Below are 20,514 nucleotides of genomic sequence, written 5' to 3'. Positions count from 1 at the left end.
CACAACTGATGCATGGACCAGTAGGCATGGTCAGGGACGTTACGTGTCCATCACGGCACACTGGGTTAATGTGGTGGATGCAGGGTCCACAGGGGACAGCCACAGTGGGACAGTTCTGCCTAGCCCACGGTCTAGGAAACAGTTGGCTGTAGGCGTTCGCCACCCCTCCTCCTCCTCTTCCAGCTGAAGCGAAAGCTCATCCACAGAGTGCAGTCGCATGACCACTCCATTCGCAGCTGCCAGTGTTGCACATGAGGTGTCCCATTATGGAACAGCTAGTGGTAAGCGTCAGCAGGCTGTGTTGGATATGAAGTGCTTGGGCGACAACAGACACACCGCGGAAGTTCTGGCTGAGTTCTTGCTGCAAGAAACTCAGTCATGGCTGGGCAGTGTACATCTTGAGGCAGGCAAGGTAGTCAGTGATAACGGGAGGAATTTTATGGCTGCCATAGCCCTTTCAGAACTGAAACACAAACCTTGCCTGGCTCACACCTTGAACCTGGTGGTGCAGTGCTTCCTGAAAAGTTATCCTGGGTTACCAGCCCTGCTCCTCAAGGTGCGACGACTTTGCTCTCACATCCGCTGTTCGCCCGTACACTCCAGCCGTATGCAGAACCATCAGCGATCGTTGAAGCTTCCCCAGCACCGCCTAATAATCGATGTTGCAACAAGGTGGAACTCTACACTGCACATGCTTCAGAGGCGTACTGTCATGTATTTGTGGGAGGATACACATACACGGGCAGGCAGTTGGATGGCAGACATGGAGTTGTCTGCTGTGCAGTGGTTGAAGCTACAAGACCTCTGTCAAGCCCTTCAGTGTTTTGAGGAATGCACACGGCTGGTCAGTGCGGATGACGCCATCATAAGCATGAGCATTCCACTAATGCGTCTGCTGATGCAAAGTTTGACGCACATTAAGGAGCAGGCGTCTGCAGCCGAGGAGGAGGGAAGCCTTGATGACAGTCAGCCATTGTCTGCTCAGGGAAGTTTTGGGGACGAGGTTGCGGATGAAGAGGAGGAGGAGAAGGAAGATGGGGATGATTATTTATGGGATGAGGAAGCATCTCAGGGGGGAATAGAAAGTGTTGGTGGTGCAAGGTCAGGTACAGGTTTTTTGCAGGAGACAAGTGATGTGGATTTGCCAGAAAGTGCTCCTCAACCCAGCACAAGCATAGATTTGACACCTGGAACATTGACCCACATGGCTGATTATGCATTGCGTATCCTAAAAAGGGACCCCGCATTATCAAAATGATGACCGATGACGATTACTGGTTGGCCTGCCTCCTGGATCCATGCTATAAAGGGAAATTGCAAAATATCATGCCACATGAAAACCTTGAGCAAATATTGGCTACCAAACAAGCAACTCTTGTAGACCGTTTGGTTCAGGCATTCCCAGCACACAGCGGCGGTGATGGTTCTCACATGAGCAGCAGGGGGCAACATGCAAGAGGTGTTAGAGGTGCACAAATCAGAAGTGGCGTTGGACAGAGGGGTTTTATGACCAGGTTGTGGAGTGATTTCGCAATGACCGCAGACATGACAGGTACTGCAGCATCGATTCAAATTGACAGGAGACATTTGTCCAGTATGGTTACTAACTATTTTTCCTCCCTTATCGATGTTCTCCCTCACACGTCATTCCCCTTTGATTACTGGGCATCTAAAATAGACACCTGGCCTGAACTGGCAGAATATGCATTACAGGAGCTCGCTTGCCCAGCTGCTAGTGTGCTATCAGAAAGAGTATTCAGTGCTGCTGGTTCAATACTGACCGAAAAAAGGACTCGTCTGGCTACCCAAAATGTTGATGATCTAACCTTCATTAAAATGAACCAATCATGGATTTCTAATTATTTTGCCCCAACTTTCCCTGCTGATACCTAGCTTTCCTGTAAAAAGGTCTTGCTTTTGGACTCGTCTTACTGACTTCTCCAATTTCTCCATTTGCAGCTGCTGTATGTCCACCATAGGCCTTTTTTACACCTCCCTAAATGGGCTGACTCCCCACACAGGGCCGTGGTCACCATTTGGCACAAGCACCCGTGCGAGTGCTGTTTGGGTGTTCCCACTTTTGGGCGACGGCACTGGCCCAGGGTCCCTCATAGTACAATGAAGTGTCTCTGGCGGTGGTGGTGCACACCCAATGTCAGACACACCAGCGTAACATGAGGGGCCCTGGGCCAGTACCGCCGCCCATGAGAGAGTGTCCCCCCAGTTCAAACAGTGCTCTACCACTTGTAAAATTACCTCTCACTGCTCCACCACTGTTTAGTCTGTGCTGTTAAATCCTTCAATGGCACTGCCAATACCAGTTTGATTGTTGATAGTAAAAATATTCAGGGACCTTGCCCTACATTTACACCAGTTAATACTTTGCGCCAACTACCACTGTCTGCAAGTCAGCAGAGGAGCCCACCCCTGTACCTAGGTTTGCCACCTGTTTATTTGTGAATTTTTTTGGGGCCAGACATTTACCTCACTTTATTATTTTGGCCTACTAACTGTGTCAGACACTTCTTACAGTTGTCCTCCCCTGAACAAAGCTAGGCCGCCTGCGTACTCCTGTAACCTATTTTTAACTGCATTTTTCCTATTACTTTTTTGGCCCTACTAACTGTGTCTGCCCCTCGGTGCAAGCGTCCTCCGCTGACCACACCAATGCTGCCTGTGTACCCCTGTAACCTATTTAAACCTGCATAGAGCCTACATTTTTATTTTAGGCCTAGTAAGTCTGTCTGCGGTCCCTCCTTGCAATCATCTTCCGCTGACCACACTAATGCTGCCTGTGTAACCCTGTAACCTAGTTAAACCTGCATAGAGACTACTTTTTTATTTTAGGCCTAGTAAGTCTGTCTGCAGTCCCTCCTTGCAATCGTCCTCCGCTGACCACACCAATGTTGCCTGTGTAACCCTGTAACCTAGATAAACCTGCATAGAGCCTACGTTTTTATTTTAGGCCTAGTAAGTCTATCTGCAGTCCCTCCTTGCAATCGTCCTCCGCTGACCACAACAAAGCTGCCTGTGTAACCCTGTAACCTATTTAAACCTGCATAGAGCCTAGTTTTTTATTTTAGGCCTAGTAAGTCTGTCTGCGGTCCCTCCTTGCAATCGTCCTCCGCTGACCACACCAATGCTGCCTGTGTAACCCTGTAACCTATTTAAACCTGCATAGAGCCTACTTTTTTATTTTAGGCCTAGTAAGTGTCTGTGGTCCCTCCTTGCAATCGTCCTCCGCTGACCACATCAATGCTGCCTGTGTAACCCTGTAACCTATTTAATCCTGTATAGAGCCTACATTTTTATTTTAGGCCTAGTAAGTCTGTCTGCGGTCCCTCCTTGCAATCGTCCTCCGCTGACCACACCAAAGCTGCCTGTGTAACCCTGCAACCTATTTAAACCTGCATAGAGCCCACTTTTTTATTTTAGGCCTAGTAAGTCTGTCTGCGGTCCCTCCTTGCAATCGTCCTCCGCTGACCACACCAATGCTGCCTGTGTAACCCTGTAACCTATTTAAACCTGCATAGAGCCTACATTTTTATTTTAGGCCTAGTAAGTCTGTCTGCAGTCCCTCCTTGCAATCGTCCTCCGCTGACCACACCAATGCTGCCTGTGTAGCCCTGTAACCTAGTTAAACCTGCATAGAGCCTACTTTTTTATTTTAGGCCTAGTAAGTCGGCGCCACTCCTTCCAATTGTCCTCCACTGACCACACCAATGCTGCCTGTGTACACCTGTAACCTTTTTTAAACTGCATTGAGCCAACTTTTTTGTTTAAGGTCTACTACCTGTGTCTGTCTGCGCCACTCAATACAGCTGTCCTCCTCTGAAAAAAACTGAGCTTCAATTGTCAGGTTTTCAGCCTATAGGAATTTGAAAACTACATTGGGCCTACTAGTTTGGTTGGGGCCTACTAACGGTGTCTGCCGCTCCAAGGTGTTCTCCAGGTTTACTTGCCTGAGCTTCAATCTTCAGGCTCTCATTAAGTAGTTGTTAATATAACACTGCAGTTGGCCTACTAGTTTGGTTGGGGCCTACTAACGGTGTCTGCCGCTCCCTGGTGTTGTCCTCCACTGAACAAAGCTGATCTTCAATCTTCAGGCTCTCATTAAGTTGTTGTTAATATAACACTGCCGTTGGCCTACTAGTTTGGTTGGGGCCTTAAAACGGTGTCTGCCGCTCCTGGGTTTTCTCCTGTTTTGTTTTCCCGAGCTTCAGTCTTCAGGCTTTTGGCCTACATTTTAAATATTAAACTGCATTTGGCCTACTACTTTGGTTGGGCCTAGTAACGGTGTCTGCCGCTCCCTGGTGTTGTCCTCCACTGAACAAAGCTGAGCTTAAATCTTCAGGCTCTCATTAAGTAGTTGTTAATATAACACTGCAGTTGGCCTACTAGTTTGGTTGGGGCCTACTAACGGTGTCTGCCGCTCCCTAGTGTTGTTTTCCACTGAACAAAGCTGAGCTTCAATCTTCAGGCTCTCATTAAGTAGTTGGTAAGTTAACACTGCAGTTGGCCTACTAGTTTGGTTGGGGCCTACTAACGGTGTCTGCCGCTCCAAGGTGTTCTCCAGGTTTACTTGCCTGAGCCTCAATCTTCAGGCTCTCATTAAGTAGTTGTTAAGATAGCACTGCAATTGGCCTACTAGTTTGGTTGGGGCCTACTAATGGTGTCTGCGGCTCCAAGGTGTTCTCCAGGTTTACTTGCCTGAGCTTCAATCTTCAGGCTCTCATTAAGTTGTTGTTAATATACGAGCTTGCGTATTTTGGCCAAAATATCAACCAATACCTCACTATTTTTGTATACTTTTGCACTATATTTTTCGGGGTGCAGCCAAGCCCAAACACGTTCGGTCTTGCATGAGGGGTGTTCACACTGGGATGCATTAAGAGTGTGCTGGCCAGCCCGCCTAATCAAAAAGTAGGGGAGTGACTAATAGGCTGTGAACCAGACACTATGCAGTACCATTGTGTGAACAGCGCCCTATGTGTGCCTTTATTGTGCACTTGTATACTGGGCAGTCACCCCCTCCAGGAGTGGGTATGTGGTGAGTGGCTGTTGATCTGGTATTGTGCACCTGTGTTGCTAACATCTTGCTTTATGGGCTGGCTGCACCCTGCAGTGCATTTGTTCCAAGATCTGGGCAGGTAAGTGTTGCTGCCTTTTTTCTCTGCTGTTGAAAATTGAATTTTTGTAGACCTTGAGTCTTTAGTGGCCTTGCTATTTAGTCCATTGCAAAACCATCAGCTTGCTATTGCTTGAGGATTTTGATGTGCGTTTAGGATCATTATCCATTTGTACAAGCCATCCTCGTTTCAACTTCAGCTTTTTTTCATACAGATGGTGATATCTTTGCATCAAGAATTTGTTGAAATTCATTGAATCAGTTCTTCCCTCTACCCAAGAAATGTTCACAGTGCCATTGGTTGCAACATAACACCAAAGCATGATTGATGCACTTACATGATTCCCCCCCCCCATGCTTAATGATTGGCAAACTGCAGAACATTTCGAGTTTGTAACCAAGGGACTGCCTATACTTGTGATTTACAATGAATCATTTCACTGTAAATTAAATTTTGGAGATAATTTTTGAAAGCTGATGATTTCAAATGTCAAATGATTTGCTCATTTTTAGTTATTACCTTCTATCCAAAGTAAACTTAAGTTTGATAAATAAAGTTGATGATTATGTGAATATTGCTGTTCACTGTACATTTCAGGGCAGCTGTGATCAACTTTTACTTTAGTAATTCTTCAGTCTATTAAACCAGATGGAAAATATACAGGATAAATAGTGTGAGCATGAGTCCATCAAAATTCTTTGTCTGTATTTTTGCATGCAAATAGAAATGTAGGTAGGTTAAGGGTAACTTGATAAGAAAAAGAAAACCCAAACATCTACTTTTTGCAGCACAGTACTTAAATAATAGTGCACTCACCCTGACTTGACCCACAAAAGCATTCACTTCTTCTTCTTGAACAGAGAGATTTCTAGGCAGGTAAGGATCAAAAACCGGGTCATTGTCATTCACATCCGTCACCAGCACATTAACAGTAGCAGTTGAGGTCTACAACAAAAAATATATATCTAAGTTTTAGTGCCAGCAGAACATGTTTCATACAGGCTCAAGTGGATTTGCTGGAATGTGCTCATTCTCTTTACAAACTCTTAGCAAACTGTATATTATTTATTTTCACATCATTGCTTAGAGCCTTTCTGTAGAGGATGAATAGCCTAAAAAGCTTCAAAACATCTGTCATTCAAAACAGTAAACAAAAGCATTTGACAGACATTATAAATTTGTTGTATAGTTGTTTTTGATAGAAATCAGAACAGTATATTAATAGTTCTCCTGGAGAATAGTAATTTCAGAAAATCATATATCTTCTCTGGAAAAAAGCAAGTATGGTTCTCATGCAACAATATTATGTGTAATTCTATGTCTCAGCACATTTATATATTTTTGATAGAGTAAAGGACCAGTGCTTTAATGTACAGTATGTATCCCTATCAATGTGAAACCGCACTAACCAGGCCAATTTTTTCAATTCTGACCAGTGTCCCTTTTTGTGGTAATAACTCGAGAACGCTTCAATGTATCCCAGTGATTCTGGGATTGTTTTCTCATGGCATGTTGTGCTTCATATTAGTGATAAATTTAGGTCTATATGATTTGTTTTCATTTATGAAAATCTAAAAAAGTATAAAAAATTTGCAAATGTAATTTTCGAACTTTACATTTTTATGCCCCAAAACCATATACTTATACCACACAAAATACATAATAAATAACATTTACCACATGTCTACTTCACATTAAAATCATTTTTTAAACCTAATTTTTTTTTGTTAGGAAGGTAGAAAGGTTAAAAATTTTATCTGCAATTTCTCATTTTTCCAACAAAATTAAGAAAACAAATTTTTTTAGGGACAACATCCATTTTGAAGTGACGTTGAGGGGCCTATGTGACAAAAAATACACAAAAGTGACACCAATTTAAAAGCTACACCCCTCAAAGTCCTCAAAACACAGTAAAAAAGGGTATTAAACCTTTTAGTGCTTCAACAGAGTTAAAGCAATGTGGAAGGAAAACACGAAAATGTTACCTTTTCCAACCAAAATATAGATTTTTCCTCAAATTTTTAATTTTTACATGGGTAACAGGAGAAAATAGGCAGTACAATTTGTTGTGCAGTTTCTCCTGAGTGTGCAGATAATCCATATGTGGTAAAAAACTACTGTTTGGGTGCACTGCAGGGCTTGGAAGGAACGGATCACTATTAGACTTTAGGAGTGAAAAATTGGCTGAAGCCAAGAAAAAAGTACCCCTAATAATTATAGCAAGATTGGTCCTAATTGATAATAATAATAATAATAATAATATAAAGCATGGTCAAGGTTCAATGTGCCCTGATGAAGCATTTGTGAAATGCATGTTGGGTGTGTTTCCATACTATTATACCCCATTTTTTATCTTTAGTGCATCACCATATAACCATCTGTTAACCATGCTTTATAGCATCTATTAGGAGCATGCTTGCTATTATCTTTAGGGTTGTTTTTTTTCTTGCTTCACCCACCAGCACTTGCCAATTTTGTTTTTTTGTGTTGAAATATGCAATACCTGTTGTTTTTAATCATCTCTGTAATAAAAGTTATTCATTTTATTCCGTATTTTTTCCATCCCTCACTTTATCATTATTAGTTTTTGTTTTGTGACAGTGTTTTTGAACCTATTACTCTATTGTGTTTCTGTATTATGGTTATTCGTTGGTAAATAGAGGGAGATATAGACAGATCCTGCTGCTGTTTTCTAGCAAGTGTTTTAGTTTCACCTACTTCTGAATTTAACACTATGCTGCTAACATTCTGTTGTTCTTTCTGAAGGTGTTCTACAAGATGGCAGGGGAGTAATAATCCCACATGTCTCTGTCTACTTATTATGGGAGACATGATAGCTGCTAGTCTCCACTCACTGGCTAAAAGCAAACTGAAAATTAGAAACATTCCATTTAAAGGAGAAAGCTGGATACAAGTCATATAATGACCAACATTGTGTTATTCCGCATGTGCACACACAAAATGGCTTATTCTGAAAATTCACCTGAAATAATAAGTATACGTTAAATATCCTGCCCCACATTTCAAATTAAGTAAAATCTCATATATTAAATTAAACATTAGGCTAACTACAATAAAATACACCAAAAACAGGCAGATATGCTTACCTGTCTAAATAGGCCTCAATACACATGCACAAGCAGGGTGCAGTGGACCCAAACAAAATAGCAAATGCACAGGTGCAATACCTAATGAAACAGCCAGCCTTCAATCAGGGTTTGGCTGTGTGGTACACCAATGCACTGAGATACATACTCTGTATGTGGCGTGTTCACACAAGGAATGCAAAGCATCTAGCTCCAGCCTATTAATGATGCCCTATGGTGGGCTGCCCAGTGCTAAAATGCATCCTCTGTGAACAGAGGCCACAGTGTACAGAACACACATTGGTGTACCACACGGCCAAACCCTGATTGAAGGCTGGCTGTTTCATTAGGTATTGCACCTGCGCATTTGCTATTTTGTTTGGGGCCACTGCACCCTGCTTGTGCATTTGTATTGAGGCCTATTTAGACAGGTAAGCATCTCTGCCTGTTTTTGGTGTGTTTTCTTGAATTTTTCCTTTTTTGGTGTTTTTCATGTTAGAGTAGGACTGGCAAAACATAAGGACCCTTGGCGTGGGTTGCCGGCTTCCATATTATGGCCAGAATATCAACTAATACCTTACATATATTTATATGTTTTGTTTTGCATGTATATTTTTTGCAGCGTGCAGTTGGGCCCAAATGGTTCTGTACACTGTGGCCTCTGTTCACACAGGATGCATTGTAGCACTGGGCAGCCCGTCATAGGGCGTCATTAATAGGCTGGAGCCAGATGTTTGCATTTCTTGTGTGAACACGCCACATACAGAGTATGTATCTTAGTGCATTGGTGTACCACACGGCCAATCCCTGATTGAAGGCTGGCTGTTTCATTAGGTATTGCACCTGTGCATTTGCTATTTTATTTGGGTCCGCTGCACCCTGCTTGTGCATTTGTATTGAGGCCTATTTAGACAGGTAAGCATCTCTGCCTGTTTTTGGTGTGTTTTCTTGAATTTTTCCTTTTTTGGTGTTTTTCATGTTAGAGTAGGAGTGGCAAAAAGTAAGGACCCTTGACGTGGGTTGCCAGCTTACATATTATGGCCAGAATATCAACCAATACCTTACATATATTTATATGTTTTGTTTTGCACGTATATTTTTTGCAGGGTGCAGTTGGGCCCAAATGGTCCTGTACACTGTGGCCTCTGTTCACACAGGATGCATTTTAGCACTGGGCAGCCCGCCATAGGGCGTCATTAATAGGCTGGAACCAGATGCTTTGCATTCCTTGTGTGAACACGCCACATCAAAAGCTTTTGATACGGTGCCACACAAAAGGTTGTTACATAAAATGAGAATAATGGGGATAGGGGAAAATATGTGTAAGTGGATTGAGAGCTGGCTCAGGGATAGGAAACAAAGGGTGGTTATTAATGGAGCACATTCGGACTGGGTCGCGGTTAGCAGTGGGGTACCACAGGGGTCAGTATTAGGCCCTCTTCTTTTTAACATATTTATTAATGACCTTGTAGGGGGCATTCAGAGTAGAATTTCAATATTTGCACATGACACTAAACTCTGCAGGGTAATCAATACAGGGGAGGACAATTTTATATTACAGGATGATTTATGTAAACTAGAAGCTTGGGCTGATAAATGGAAAATGAGCTTTAATGGGGATAAATGTAAGGTCATGCACTTGGGTAGAAGTAATTAGATGTATAACTATGTGCTTAATTCTAAAACTCTGGGCAAAACCGTCAATGAAAAAGACCTGGGTGTATGGGTGGATGACAAACTCATATTCAGTGGCCAGTGTCAGGCAGCTGCTACAAAGGCAAATAAAATAATGGTATGCATTAAAAGAGGAATAGATGCTCATGAGGAGAACATAATTTTACCTCTATATAAGTCACTAGTTCAACCACACTTAGAATACTGTGCACAGTTCTGGTCTCCTGTGTATAAGAAAGATGTAGCTGAACTGGAGCGGGTGCAGAGAAGAGCGACCAAGGTTATTAGGGGACTGGGGGGTCTGCAATACCAAGATAGGTTATTACACTTGGGGCTATTTAGTTTGGAAAAACGAAGGCTAAGGGGTGATCTTATGTTAATGTATAAATATATGAGGGGACAGTACAAAGACCTTTCTGATGATCTTTTTAATCATAGACCGGTGACAGGGACAAGGGGGCATCCTCTATGTCTGGAGGAAAACAAAAAGGTTTAAGCATAATAACAGACGTGGATTCTTTACTGTAAGAGCAGTGAGACTATGGAACTCTCTGCCGTATGATGTTGTAATGAGTGATTCATTACTTAAATTTAAGAGGGGACTGGATGCCTTTCTGGAAAAGTATAATGTTACAGGGTATATATATTAGATTCTTTGATAGGGCGTTGATCCAGGGAACTAGTCTGATTGCCGTATGTGGGGTCGGGAAGGAATTTTTTTCCCCATGGTGGAGCTTACTCTTACCACATGGGTTTTTTTTGCCTTCCCCTGGATCAACATGTTAGGGCATGTTAGGCTATGGGTTGAACTAGATGGACTTAAAGTCTTCCTTCAACCTTAATAACTATGTTACTATGTTACTATGTTACAGAGTATGTATCTCAGTGCATTGGTGTACCACACGGCCAAACCCTGATTGAAGGCTGGCTGTTTCATTAGGTATTGCACCTGTGCATTTGCTATTTTGTTTGGGTTCACTGCACCCTGCTTGTGCATGTGTATTGAGGCCTATTTAGACAGGTAAGCATCTCTGCCTGTTTTTGGTGTATTTTCTTGAATTTTTCCTTTTTTGGTGTTTAACTACAATAAAAGCATATACAGTGACAAGCAAAAGAGTAACAGTGTTTTGAACTTTTGACTTTCCGGCTCCGTATCTCCCCATCTCCTACTGCCTCGAATGTGATACTACAATCATTTTTCTCGGCATGATCTCAGTCAGATTCAAACATGTGTTGACAGAAATTTGATCCCAGGTCTCTTCTACACTTTCCCAAAGTTGGCGCATACTGGTCCACTCACTTGGATATGTATACAGTTGTTTCTTCAATTTTACACCCAAGTGTTTGATTAGGTTGACATCTGAGGAGTGTGGGGTCCAATCCAGCACCTCTAGTTCACTGTAATTGAACCATTTCTTCGGCAATCTCAGCATAAGCTATTGGTTGTACTGCTAGAACACTATGTCTTTCTTTTCTTACCCTTAGAACTCGAATGTACGAAGTAACTCGTCTTGTAGGATACTCACATATAGCTCAGCATTGAGACCACCTTTAATCCTGGTCAAGTATCCAACAAGTTTGGCTGTGAAACCACCTCAAATCACCAGGCTTTCTCCACCAAACTTAACTGTTTCTTCAATTTCTCAATCTGTTTGCCCTTTATTCCCTTGTTTCTTCCTGTCACAGATGTAGTTTGAGGAACCACTGTACCATGGACCATGGAGAGCCTGGAGGGGCATGACTAAGTGAGCACCAAACTTGACTCCTGGTGAATGTTAGGTGCCACTTCAGGACAGACCAATGGACGTGCAGCAGCTGGACCCAGTAGGACAGACTGGATGGTGCAGCAGGAGATATAGAATACACCGCACACTCTAGGTATATATGATGCAATGGTAGTGTAAATTTATTAAGGACATACACAAGGAGTTGAAAGTGACCAGAAGCAAATGATGTTTCGGCTCTGCCAGAGCCTTAATCATACAATCGCTTGGTGCAGATTAAGGAAGGGATAGGAAAGAATCCTGAGGTAACTTGGAGCACACGCCGTTATGGTGTGTTGTCACAATAAGATGCTGTAAATACTCCCTGGTGTGGGGTCTACTTAAGCTGCTGGATGAGCGGCGCTCCCACGCCCTGCTGTGCCAGTGCAGCAAGCAGAGTTGGTATCAGAGTGCAGCAGGCAGTATCTGCACAAGAGTGCAGCAGGCAAGATCTGCACCAGCATGCAGCAGGAACTGGTACATGACCTTACGTAACTTAGATTGCAGAAAAGGAAGGTTGCTCAGGCACCTCCCCAGTGAGGAGGAAGCAATATATACATTGGCTTGGGAGAAAATAGCAAGTACATGCACATGACCTAAGGATGTGGCTAGGAGCTCAGCTGGAAGCTCTGCTGGACGCATGCATAGCATGGGGAAGGAAGAAACTGACCACAGCGCTGGTGAGTGAAGTGACATGCTGGAGACCCTGCCTGTCAGAGCAGGGATCCAGCATTTGTGCTAACACTTCCAGACCCATTTGCACCTATCAAAGACTGCACCCGACCTTTACATTAAAATAGTATGGAAACAAATTTTGACTCACCTCTGGTAAATCACAAATGAGTGAGAATCACCTGTAATTAATTATCGGTGCCCATATGATATGAAAGGCAAAAAATATGGCTGAGGATATCAAAACTGCTTTCATTAGCAAACAAAAGACTTTCAAAGGGTATAAGGCCATCTTTAAAGTAATTGGTATCTCAATTGCAACAGTGCACAACGTTATTAAGAAGTTGCCAAACATGGAACATCAAGAACCTCATTGGAAGAGGGGGAAAGAGAAAAATTGACAAGAGATGTCTTCTAAGGTTGGTGCGAATGGTGGTGGAAAAAATACCATGTCAAACATCCAAACACTTGCAGGCCAACCTGGAACAGTCTGGGTTCATGGTTTCAACAAGTACAATATGCCCCACACTATACCAAACAGAGCTTTATGGGCAAAGGCTAAGGAAGAAAGCATGGCTGAATAAAAGACATAAAAAATAATGACTGATCTTTGCCAAAGAGTACCTTGACAAACCACAATCCTTATGGGAAAATGTTCTGTGGACAGATGAAGCAAAAATAGAGCTCTATGGCAATGCAAAGCAACAGTTTGTTTATGGATGGAGCAAATAAGCTTTTAAGGAATAGAGCACCCTAATAACAGTTAAGCATGGTGGAGGATCCATAATGCTGTGTGGCTACTTTGCTGTGTCTGGTACTGGAGGCCTTAACAGTATCACAGAAATCATGAAATCAGAAAATTATCAAAAGATTTTACAGCAAAATGTCCTATCCAGTGTAAGAAAACTTGGTTTGAGTCGAAGATCATGGATGCTCCAGCAGGACCCAAAGCACACATCCAAAGCTCATAGATGGCTACTGTTTATTCTGTTTCTTCTTTGAAATTGCAACATGTAAGTTCAAAAACAATGTTTTATTTTTTTTTAATGTTTTATTGTTGTATTATTTTGGACCACTAATTAAAAAATCTTGAAGATATAACCTTGGTACATTTACAATTATTTCTTTGTACACTCTACGTGAAAAATGAAGTTGTGCCAATAATGGTGAGTAGGACTGTATGAGGAAGCCAAGATTATTGTCTATAAAATGATGGTAGTTTCACATTTGAAACAGTAGTGGATAGTGAGATATGGAGCCTGAAAGTCAAAAGTTTAAAACATTGCTACCATTTTGCTTGTCACTGTTTACTCATGCAGCATTATCATTGCCAGAAACTTTCTCACTGACACAGGCACACGCTGCTTGCTGTAGTCATCCAGTCACACATGCCTGTGTCAGGGAGAAAACACCAGGCAGGAAGCAGAGGATGGATCACTGCAGCCCTGCTGCCAATTTCTCCTGTAGGCAGTAGAGCTGCAGGGATCGCTCCCTGCCCCCTGTGTATGATGGCAATCTGGTCATAGTCCCCCCGGAGCCTGTATCTCCAAAAAACAGATCAGATTGCTCTCAATATTAGCTGCCCTGCAAAGACCCCCACCTTCTCCGAGCGCTGGTGCAGCTACACTGGTTACAATGGAGGTATGTCCGCCCCTGTGTTGGCCCAATATTGCAATGTGTCAGATGGCAGGCTTTCTATTTTCATATTGCATGTCATGTTGAGGGTTTCATCCTTGATTTGTCAGTCCTCATTCTAGGGAATTATGGCCATGAACTTGTGGCAGCAACACACGTATTAATCTGATAAGGGATACATTAAGGAAGAGCTTACCTTTACTATCCAAACCTTTAACAACAATTTACCACATACCAGAAATTCTTTGAGGAATACTGGCCAAGTGAATGGAGGGTATTCTCTCTTAGTGTGAGCTGACTGGTGTGGATAGCGGTCACATCAGTGATGTGACTGCTATCCAAATCATCCGGATCGTCTAGGGATGCGACTAATCATGGCTTTTTGTCAGACAGGTGAGGAATTTGGTGTTTTATTATTTTTTGTCTTTTACATGGGACGTGGCCTTCAGTGGATTATCTTCTCATTGGGCAGGTGAGGAATATGGTGTTTTATAATTTTTTTGTCTATTACAGGGGACATGGGCATCAATGGATTAGGCATAAAGGTGAGTATAACTGAGTATAACATCCTGTAGAATGTAGGCCGGCAAGGGCAGGGTCCTCTTCCCTATGTATCAGTGTGTCATTGTTAGTTTGATTACTGTAAGTGATACTTGTATTTTGATGTAACCCTGTCTCATGTCTTATGTACAGCAGAATGGAATTAATGATGCTATATAAATAAATAAATAATAATAATATAACTTTATTTTTTCATTTTTATTTCAAACAAAGGTGTCAATGTCTTTATTTCAATTAAAGGACTTTGATCTGGCTGTGTTTTTTACAAACTAACTATGGGATTGGTAATTGAGGTGTCTTATAAAAGTCTCTCCATTACCAACCCCATAATACATCTGGCAGTTTTTAGGCTGGGGAGGGTCAATATCCACATATACATGGCCCCTTTCAAGTACAAGATTACCAGCCTCTGGCTGTCTGCTATAGCTTGGCTGGTTGTGAAAATTGGAGGTGACCCCAAGACTTTTTTTTAACTATTTTTTAAAATAATTAAACAAAAGGGCAATGGACTCCTCTATTTTTGATAACCAGAAATTATGAAGTTGACAGCTGGGGGCAGCTGTCAGTTTTACCTTCGTTGGTTATCAAAAATAGAATAGACCCTATGTCATTTCTGATTTATTTTTTGCACAAATACTGGCTGATTAATACTCTCATTAGCCTTGCCAGCTGTTGCTGATATCAGCAACAGCAAGTTTAACTTTTTAATGCCGCACACAGCTGCTGGGTCACCATCTTTGGATGGTGGTAACTAACTTACCACCGATCAGATGTCACCAGTGTTTCTTGCGCTGTGAAATAGATGTTGTTCAGGGTGCCTAACCAGAACAGTAACACAGACATCTTAGAGAAGTCCGTGTTCGAGGTCCGTGCACGGACACTAGGTTTTTAGTATGGACTTCGTGCTTTACTTTTTGAGTTCGCCTATCACTATTGAAGACCAGAAGTCAGAAGATTTGAAGAGAAGACTGGAAAGTTTGGCAGGACAGGTGAGAGGTGAGCCTCAGAATTGTAATTATAATTTTTTACTGTTTTTTACCCCATGCTATCTCCACCATTTATTCTACTTTGTGGGTTGGAGAGACCCCAAAGCATAGCAATTGTCTTCAAGACAATTTCAAGTCAAGCCAATACAGACAAATTTGATTCATGTCATTTCAAAGTGAATTAAGACAAATGTTAAACTTCCTCACCTCGAAGTCTGAATTTTGCTTAAACTTAACCGTATACTAACTTTCCAAACACATCATTTTAAATAGCTTTAAAATAGCAGTGAGAATAGTTAGAGGCTCTGAAGAAATTGTTTAGTAACCCATCTTCTCTTTTTATTTAGATATTAGGTAGTTCAAAATGTTGTGTTTTTTGTGCCATCGATCAATTAGAATTATATAAGCTAACTGGCATTTTGTTGAAAAGACGCTCCTTTGCGGACAATTTTCACAGAGAGCTTTCTGTGATAATTTCTGACAATATCCTTTAATGGGAACCTTGTTGGATTTTAAAAGCATCTCAAGTGCTTCTTCTTTTTATCTGCATCCAGTAGAAGCTTTTGTTACAAGGTCCCGCTGTGGTTCTCATGGACATTAAGTGAATGTTCAGAACGGTAAGGACACTTTCATTCACATGTGCTTTCTCCTCTGAAGGCTTTTGATAGGGGATTGATAGGGGATTACATGCAATGAAACACATCTGTGTGTTTGACAGAAGTTTAAAGTCAGTATGGGAAATGGAAGTTGCTGCAGGTTGAAATCATTTTTGTTCACAAATTGCCGCAAGCTGAGATCAATCTTTTTTCATGTTATATCCTGCTGGCTTCTTCAGAGGAATAAAACAAATGCTCTTCAATCCTTTTTTTATTTTTCCATAGAATGTTAATATTCTTATAGACAATAGGCTATGTTGTTCAGGTTGTGTTAAGTAGCAATGCTTTAATAGAGATGATCTAATTAGGCGAAAATCAACAAGGAAAAATTTCCAATAAATTTATGTTTTAAGATATTTTGAACTACAATCAAAATAACTAATAAGCATATAATAGAGTAAGGAATGTAATAGAAATACGTACAGCAGGTGAATAAAAAATAGTCAGTCTTGTTAAAAACAAAAAAAAGGCAAAAAAATGTTTTCCTTTGGATGTCAAAAACTTGATATCGCCATTAACATTAGTTTCATTTTATGGGAAAAAAAGGTACATGTTCAACTGAGTGAATAGAATGGATTAGGGGAAGGGGTATATGCATAATCAATCCCAAAAAAGCTAATCTTTCTATTATTATCCCAATTGTTGATCAAATGAACTAAACATTCAGAAAAAAAACTTTATACATTTACATATGTATGCATTTATGTTTTTTTCTTCTAAAAAAGCATCTAAGCCGTGTGTGAAACCATCAACATTTTCTGTTGTGACCATCTCTTGAAATAGACTAAATCATAGGTTTAATTTTTGTCCAGATGAAAGGAATGGCCCTTTGTCTTTTGACAGGGTTTTACCTGAGACATTTACATATGCTATATATATTTGTACAAGATAATCATGTCACTCATTAAACATCTCTTCTCAAGACTAGATTTTGGTGCAGAATCCAACCAGAGGAGCAGCACTTTTAGACCTAATACTATCTAATAGACCTGACAGAATAACAAATCTGCAGGTGGTCGGGCATCTAGGAAATAGCGACCACAATATTGTACAGTTTCACCTGTCTTTCACTAGGGGGACTTGTCAGGGAGTCACAAAAACACTGAACTTTAGGAAGGCAAAGTTTGACCAGCTTAGAGATGCCCTTAATCTGGTAGACTGGGACAATATCCTCAGAAATAAGAATACAGATAATAAATGGAAAATGTTTAAGAACATCCTAAATAGGCACTGTAAGCGGTTTATACCTTGTGGGAATAAAAGGACTAGAAATAGGAAAAACCCAATGTGGCTAAACAAAGAAGTAAGACAGGCAATTAACAGTAAAAAGAAAGCATTTGCACTACTAAAGCAGGATGGCACCATTGAAGCTCTAAAAAACTATAGGGAGAAAAATACTTTATCTAAAAAACTAATTAAAGCTGCCAAAAAGGAAACAGAGAAGCACATTGCTAAGGAGAGTAAAACTAATCCCAAACTGTTCTTCAACTACATCAATAGTAAAAGAATAAAAACTGAAAATGTAGGCCCCTTAAAAAATAGTGAGGAAAGAATGGTTGTAGATGACGAGGAAAAGGCTAACATATTAAACACCTTCTTCTCCACGGTATTCACGATGGAAAATGAAATGCTAGGTGAAATCCCAAGAAACAATGAAAACCCTATATTAAGGGTCACCAATCTAACCCAAGAAGAGGTGCGAAACCGGCTAAATAAGATTAAAATAGATAAATCTCCGGGTCCGGATGGCATACACCCACGAGTACTAAGAGAACTAAGTAATGTAATAGATAAACCATTATTTCTTATTTTTAGGGACTCTATAGCGACGGGGTCTGTTCCGCAGGACTGGCACATAGCAAATGTGGTGCCAATATTCAAAAAGGGCTCTAAAAGTGAACCTGGAAATTATAGGCCAGTAAGTCTAACCTCTACTGTTGGTAAAATATTTGAAGGGTTTCTGAAGGATGTTATTCTGGATTATCTCAATGAGAATAACTGTTTAACTCCATATCAGCATGGGTTTATGAGAAATCGCTCATGTCAAACCAATCTAATCAGTTTTTATGAAGAGGTAAGCTATAGGCTGGACCACGGTGAGTCATTGGACGTGGTATATCTCGATTTTTCCAAAGCGTTTGATACCGTGCCGCACAAGAGGTTGGTACACAAAATGAGAATGCTTGGTCTGGGGGAAAATGTGTGTAAATGGGTTAGTAACTGGCTTAGTGATAGAAAGCAGAGGGTGGTTATAAATGGTATAGTCTCTAACTGGGTCGCTGTGACCAGTGGGGTACCGCAGGGGTCGGTATTGGGACCTGTTCTCTTCAACATATTCATTAATGATCTGGTAGAAGGTTTACACAGTAAAATATTGATATTTGCAGATGATACAAAACTATGTAAAGCAGTTAATACAAGAGAAGATAGCATTCTGCTACAGATGGATCTGGATAAGTTGGAAACTTGGGCTGAAAGGTGGCAGATGAGGTTTAACAATGATAAATGTAAGGTTATACACATGGGAAGAAGGAATCAATATCACCATTACACACTGAACGGGAAACCACTGGGTAAATCTGACAGGGAGAAGGACTTGGGGATCCTAGTTAATGATAAACTTACCTGGAGCAGCCAGTGCCAAGCAGCAGCTGCCAAGGCAAACAGGATCATGGGGTGCATTAAAAGAGGTCTGGATACACATGATGAGAGCATTATACTGCCTCTGTACAAATCCCTAGTTAGACCGCACATGGAGTACTGTGTCCAGTTTTGGGCACCGGTGCTCAGGAAGGATATAATGGAACTAGAGAGAGTACAAAGGAGGGCAACAAAGTTAATAAAGGGGATGGGAGAACTACAATACCCAGATAGATTAGCGAAATTAGGATTATTTAGTCTAGAAAAAAGACGACTGAGGGGCGATCTAATAACCATGTATAAGTATATAAGGGGACAATACAAATATCTCGCTGAGGATCTGTTTATACCAAGGAAGGTGACGGGCACAAGGGGGCATTCTTTGCGTCTGGAGGAGAGAAGGTTTTTCCACCAACATAGAAGAGGATTCTTTACTGTTAGGGCAGTGAGAATCTGGAATTGCTTGCCTGAGGAGGTGGTGATGGCGAACTCAGTCGAGGGGTTCAAGAGAGGCCTGGATGTCTTCCTGGAGCAGAACAATATTGTATCATACAATTATTAGGTTCTGTAGAAGGATGTAGATCAGGGGATTTATTATGATGGAATATAGGAATATAGGCTGAACTGGATGGACAAATGTCTTTTTTCGGCCTTACTAACTATGTTACTATGTTACTATGTTACTAAGTCAGGGTTAGACATATCATTGGCGCAGTCTGTGCAACTGCACAGGGGCCCAAAAGGAAAGGGGGCCCACTAGCACCTCCAAATCAGAAATACATTTTTCTCATAGACAGAATTATTGTACTGCCAAGGGCCCACATACTGTTTTTGCACAGGAGCCATTTTCTATATGTGACTGCAACTAGACTAACCAAATGCAATTATTTTAATATTTCCTCATAATCAATATTCTCATTGCCTCTTATCAGTTTTGTAACTATGTGTTATACCTTTACAACTCAATGGCATCCTTTCTGTAAACTTTTGCATAGAAATAAATTGCATTCACAAGAAGAGGTTGCTATAATAATTTACAGTTGAAACCAGAAGTTTACATAGACTATATACAAAGACACATACTCATGTTTTTCTCAATATTTGACATGAAATCAGAATAAACATTTCCAATTTTAGGTCAATTAGGATTACCATAATTATTAATATTTGCCAAATGCCAGAATAATGAGAGACAGAGAATGTTTTCAGGCATTTTTATTACTTACTGCAGAGTCAAAAGTTTGCATACATTTCTTAAGTATTTGGTACCATTGCCATTGAATGGAATGACAAACATTTGGGATATCCTTCCACAAGCTTCTCACAATAGTTGGTCGGAACTTGGGCCCAATTTTCCTGACAAAACTGGTGTTTCTGATCCAGGTTTGTAGCTCGTCTTGCTTGCACTTGCCTTTTCAGCTTTGCCCATAAATTTTCAATAGAATTGAGATCAGGGCTTTATATGTCCACTGAAAAACATTGACTTTGTTGTCCTTACGTTGTTGCGTGGTAAGATACTAAGAGGACTCATCATAAGCAAAAGGGGTAGTGCAAAAGGCATAGTCTTGTCAAAGCCCAAGGTCCAGGAAAGTAGCATTACAAGACAAAGGAACTAGACAAGCAGATGACCAGGGCTAACATTCAAGGTCAGGCCACCATAGACCAGAGACAAAACACTGATAAACATGAGAATCATTCATCACTACAGCTAC

At 41.1% G+C, this 20,514-nt stretch overlaps 1 protein-coding gene across 2 annotated transcripts in view; it reads right to left on the bottom strand.

Moving 5' to 3' along the window:
- Positions 1 to 20,514, bottom strand: part of PCDH15 (protocadherin related 15) — a 2,374,726-nt gene that overhangs the window by 798,784 nt on the left and 1,555,428 nt on the right. For both annotated transcript variants that reach the window (XM_077258870.1, XM_077258871.1), the window contains one exon: positions 5,946 to 6,074. In XM_077258870.1, coding sequence (XP_077114985.1) covers positions 5,946 to 6,074 — 129 coding nt within the window. The remainder of the gene's footprint in view (positions 1 to 5,945; positions 6,075 to 20,514) is intronic.

Source organism: Ranitomeya variabilis, chromosome 4 (genome assembly GCF_051348905.1).
Source record: "Ranitomeya variabilis isolate aRanVar5 chromosome 4, aRanVar5.hap1, whole genome shotgun sequence".
Classification (NCBI taxonomy): domain Eukaryota; kingdom Metazoa; phylum Chordata; class Amphibia; order Anura; family Dendrobatidae; genus Ranitomeya; species Ranitomeya variabilis.
The sequence above is the reverse complement of the archived record's forward strand: the minus strand, read 5'-3'. Positions and strand labels throughout refer to the sequence as shown.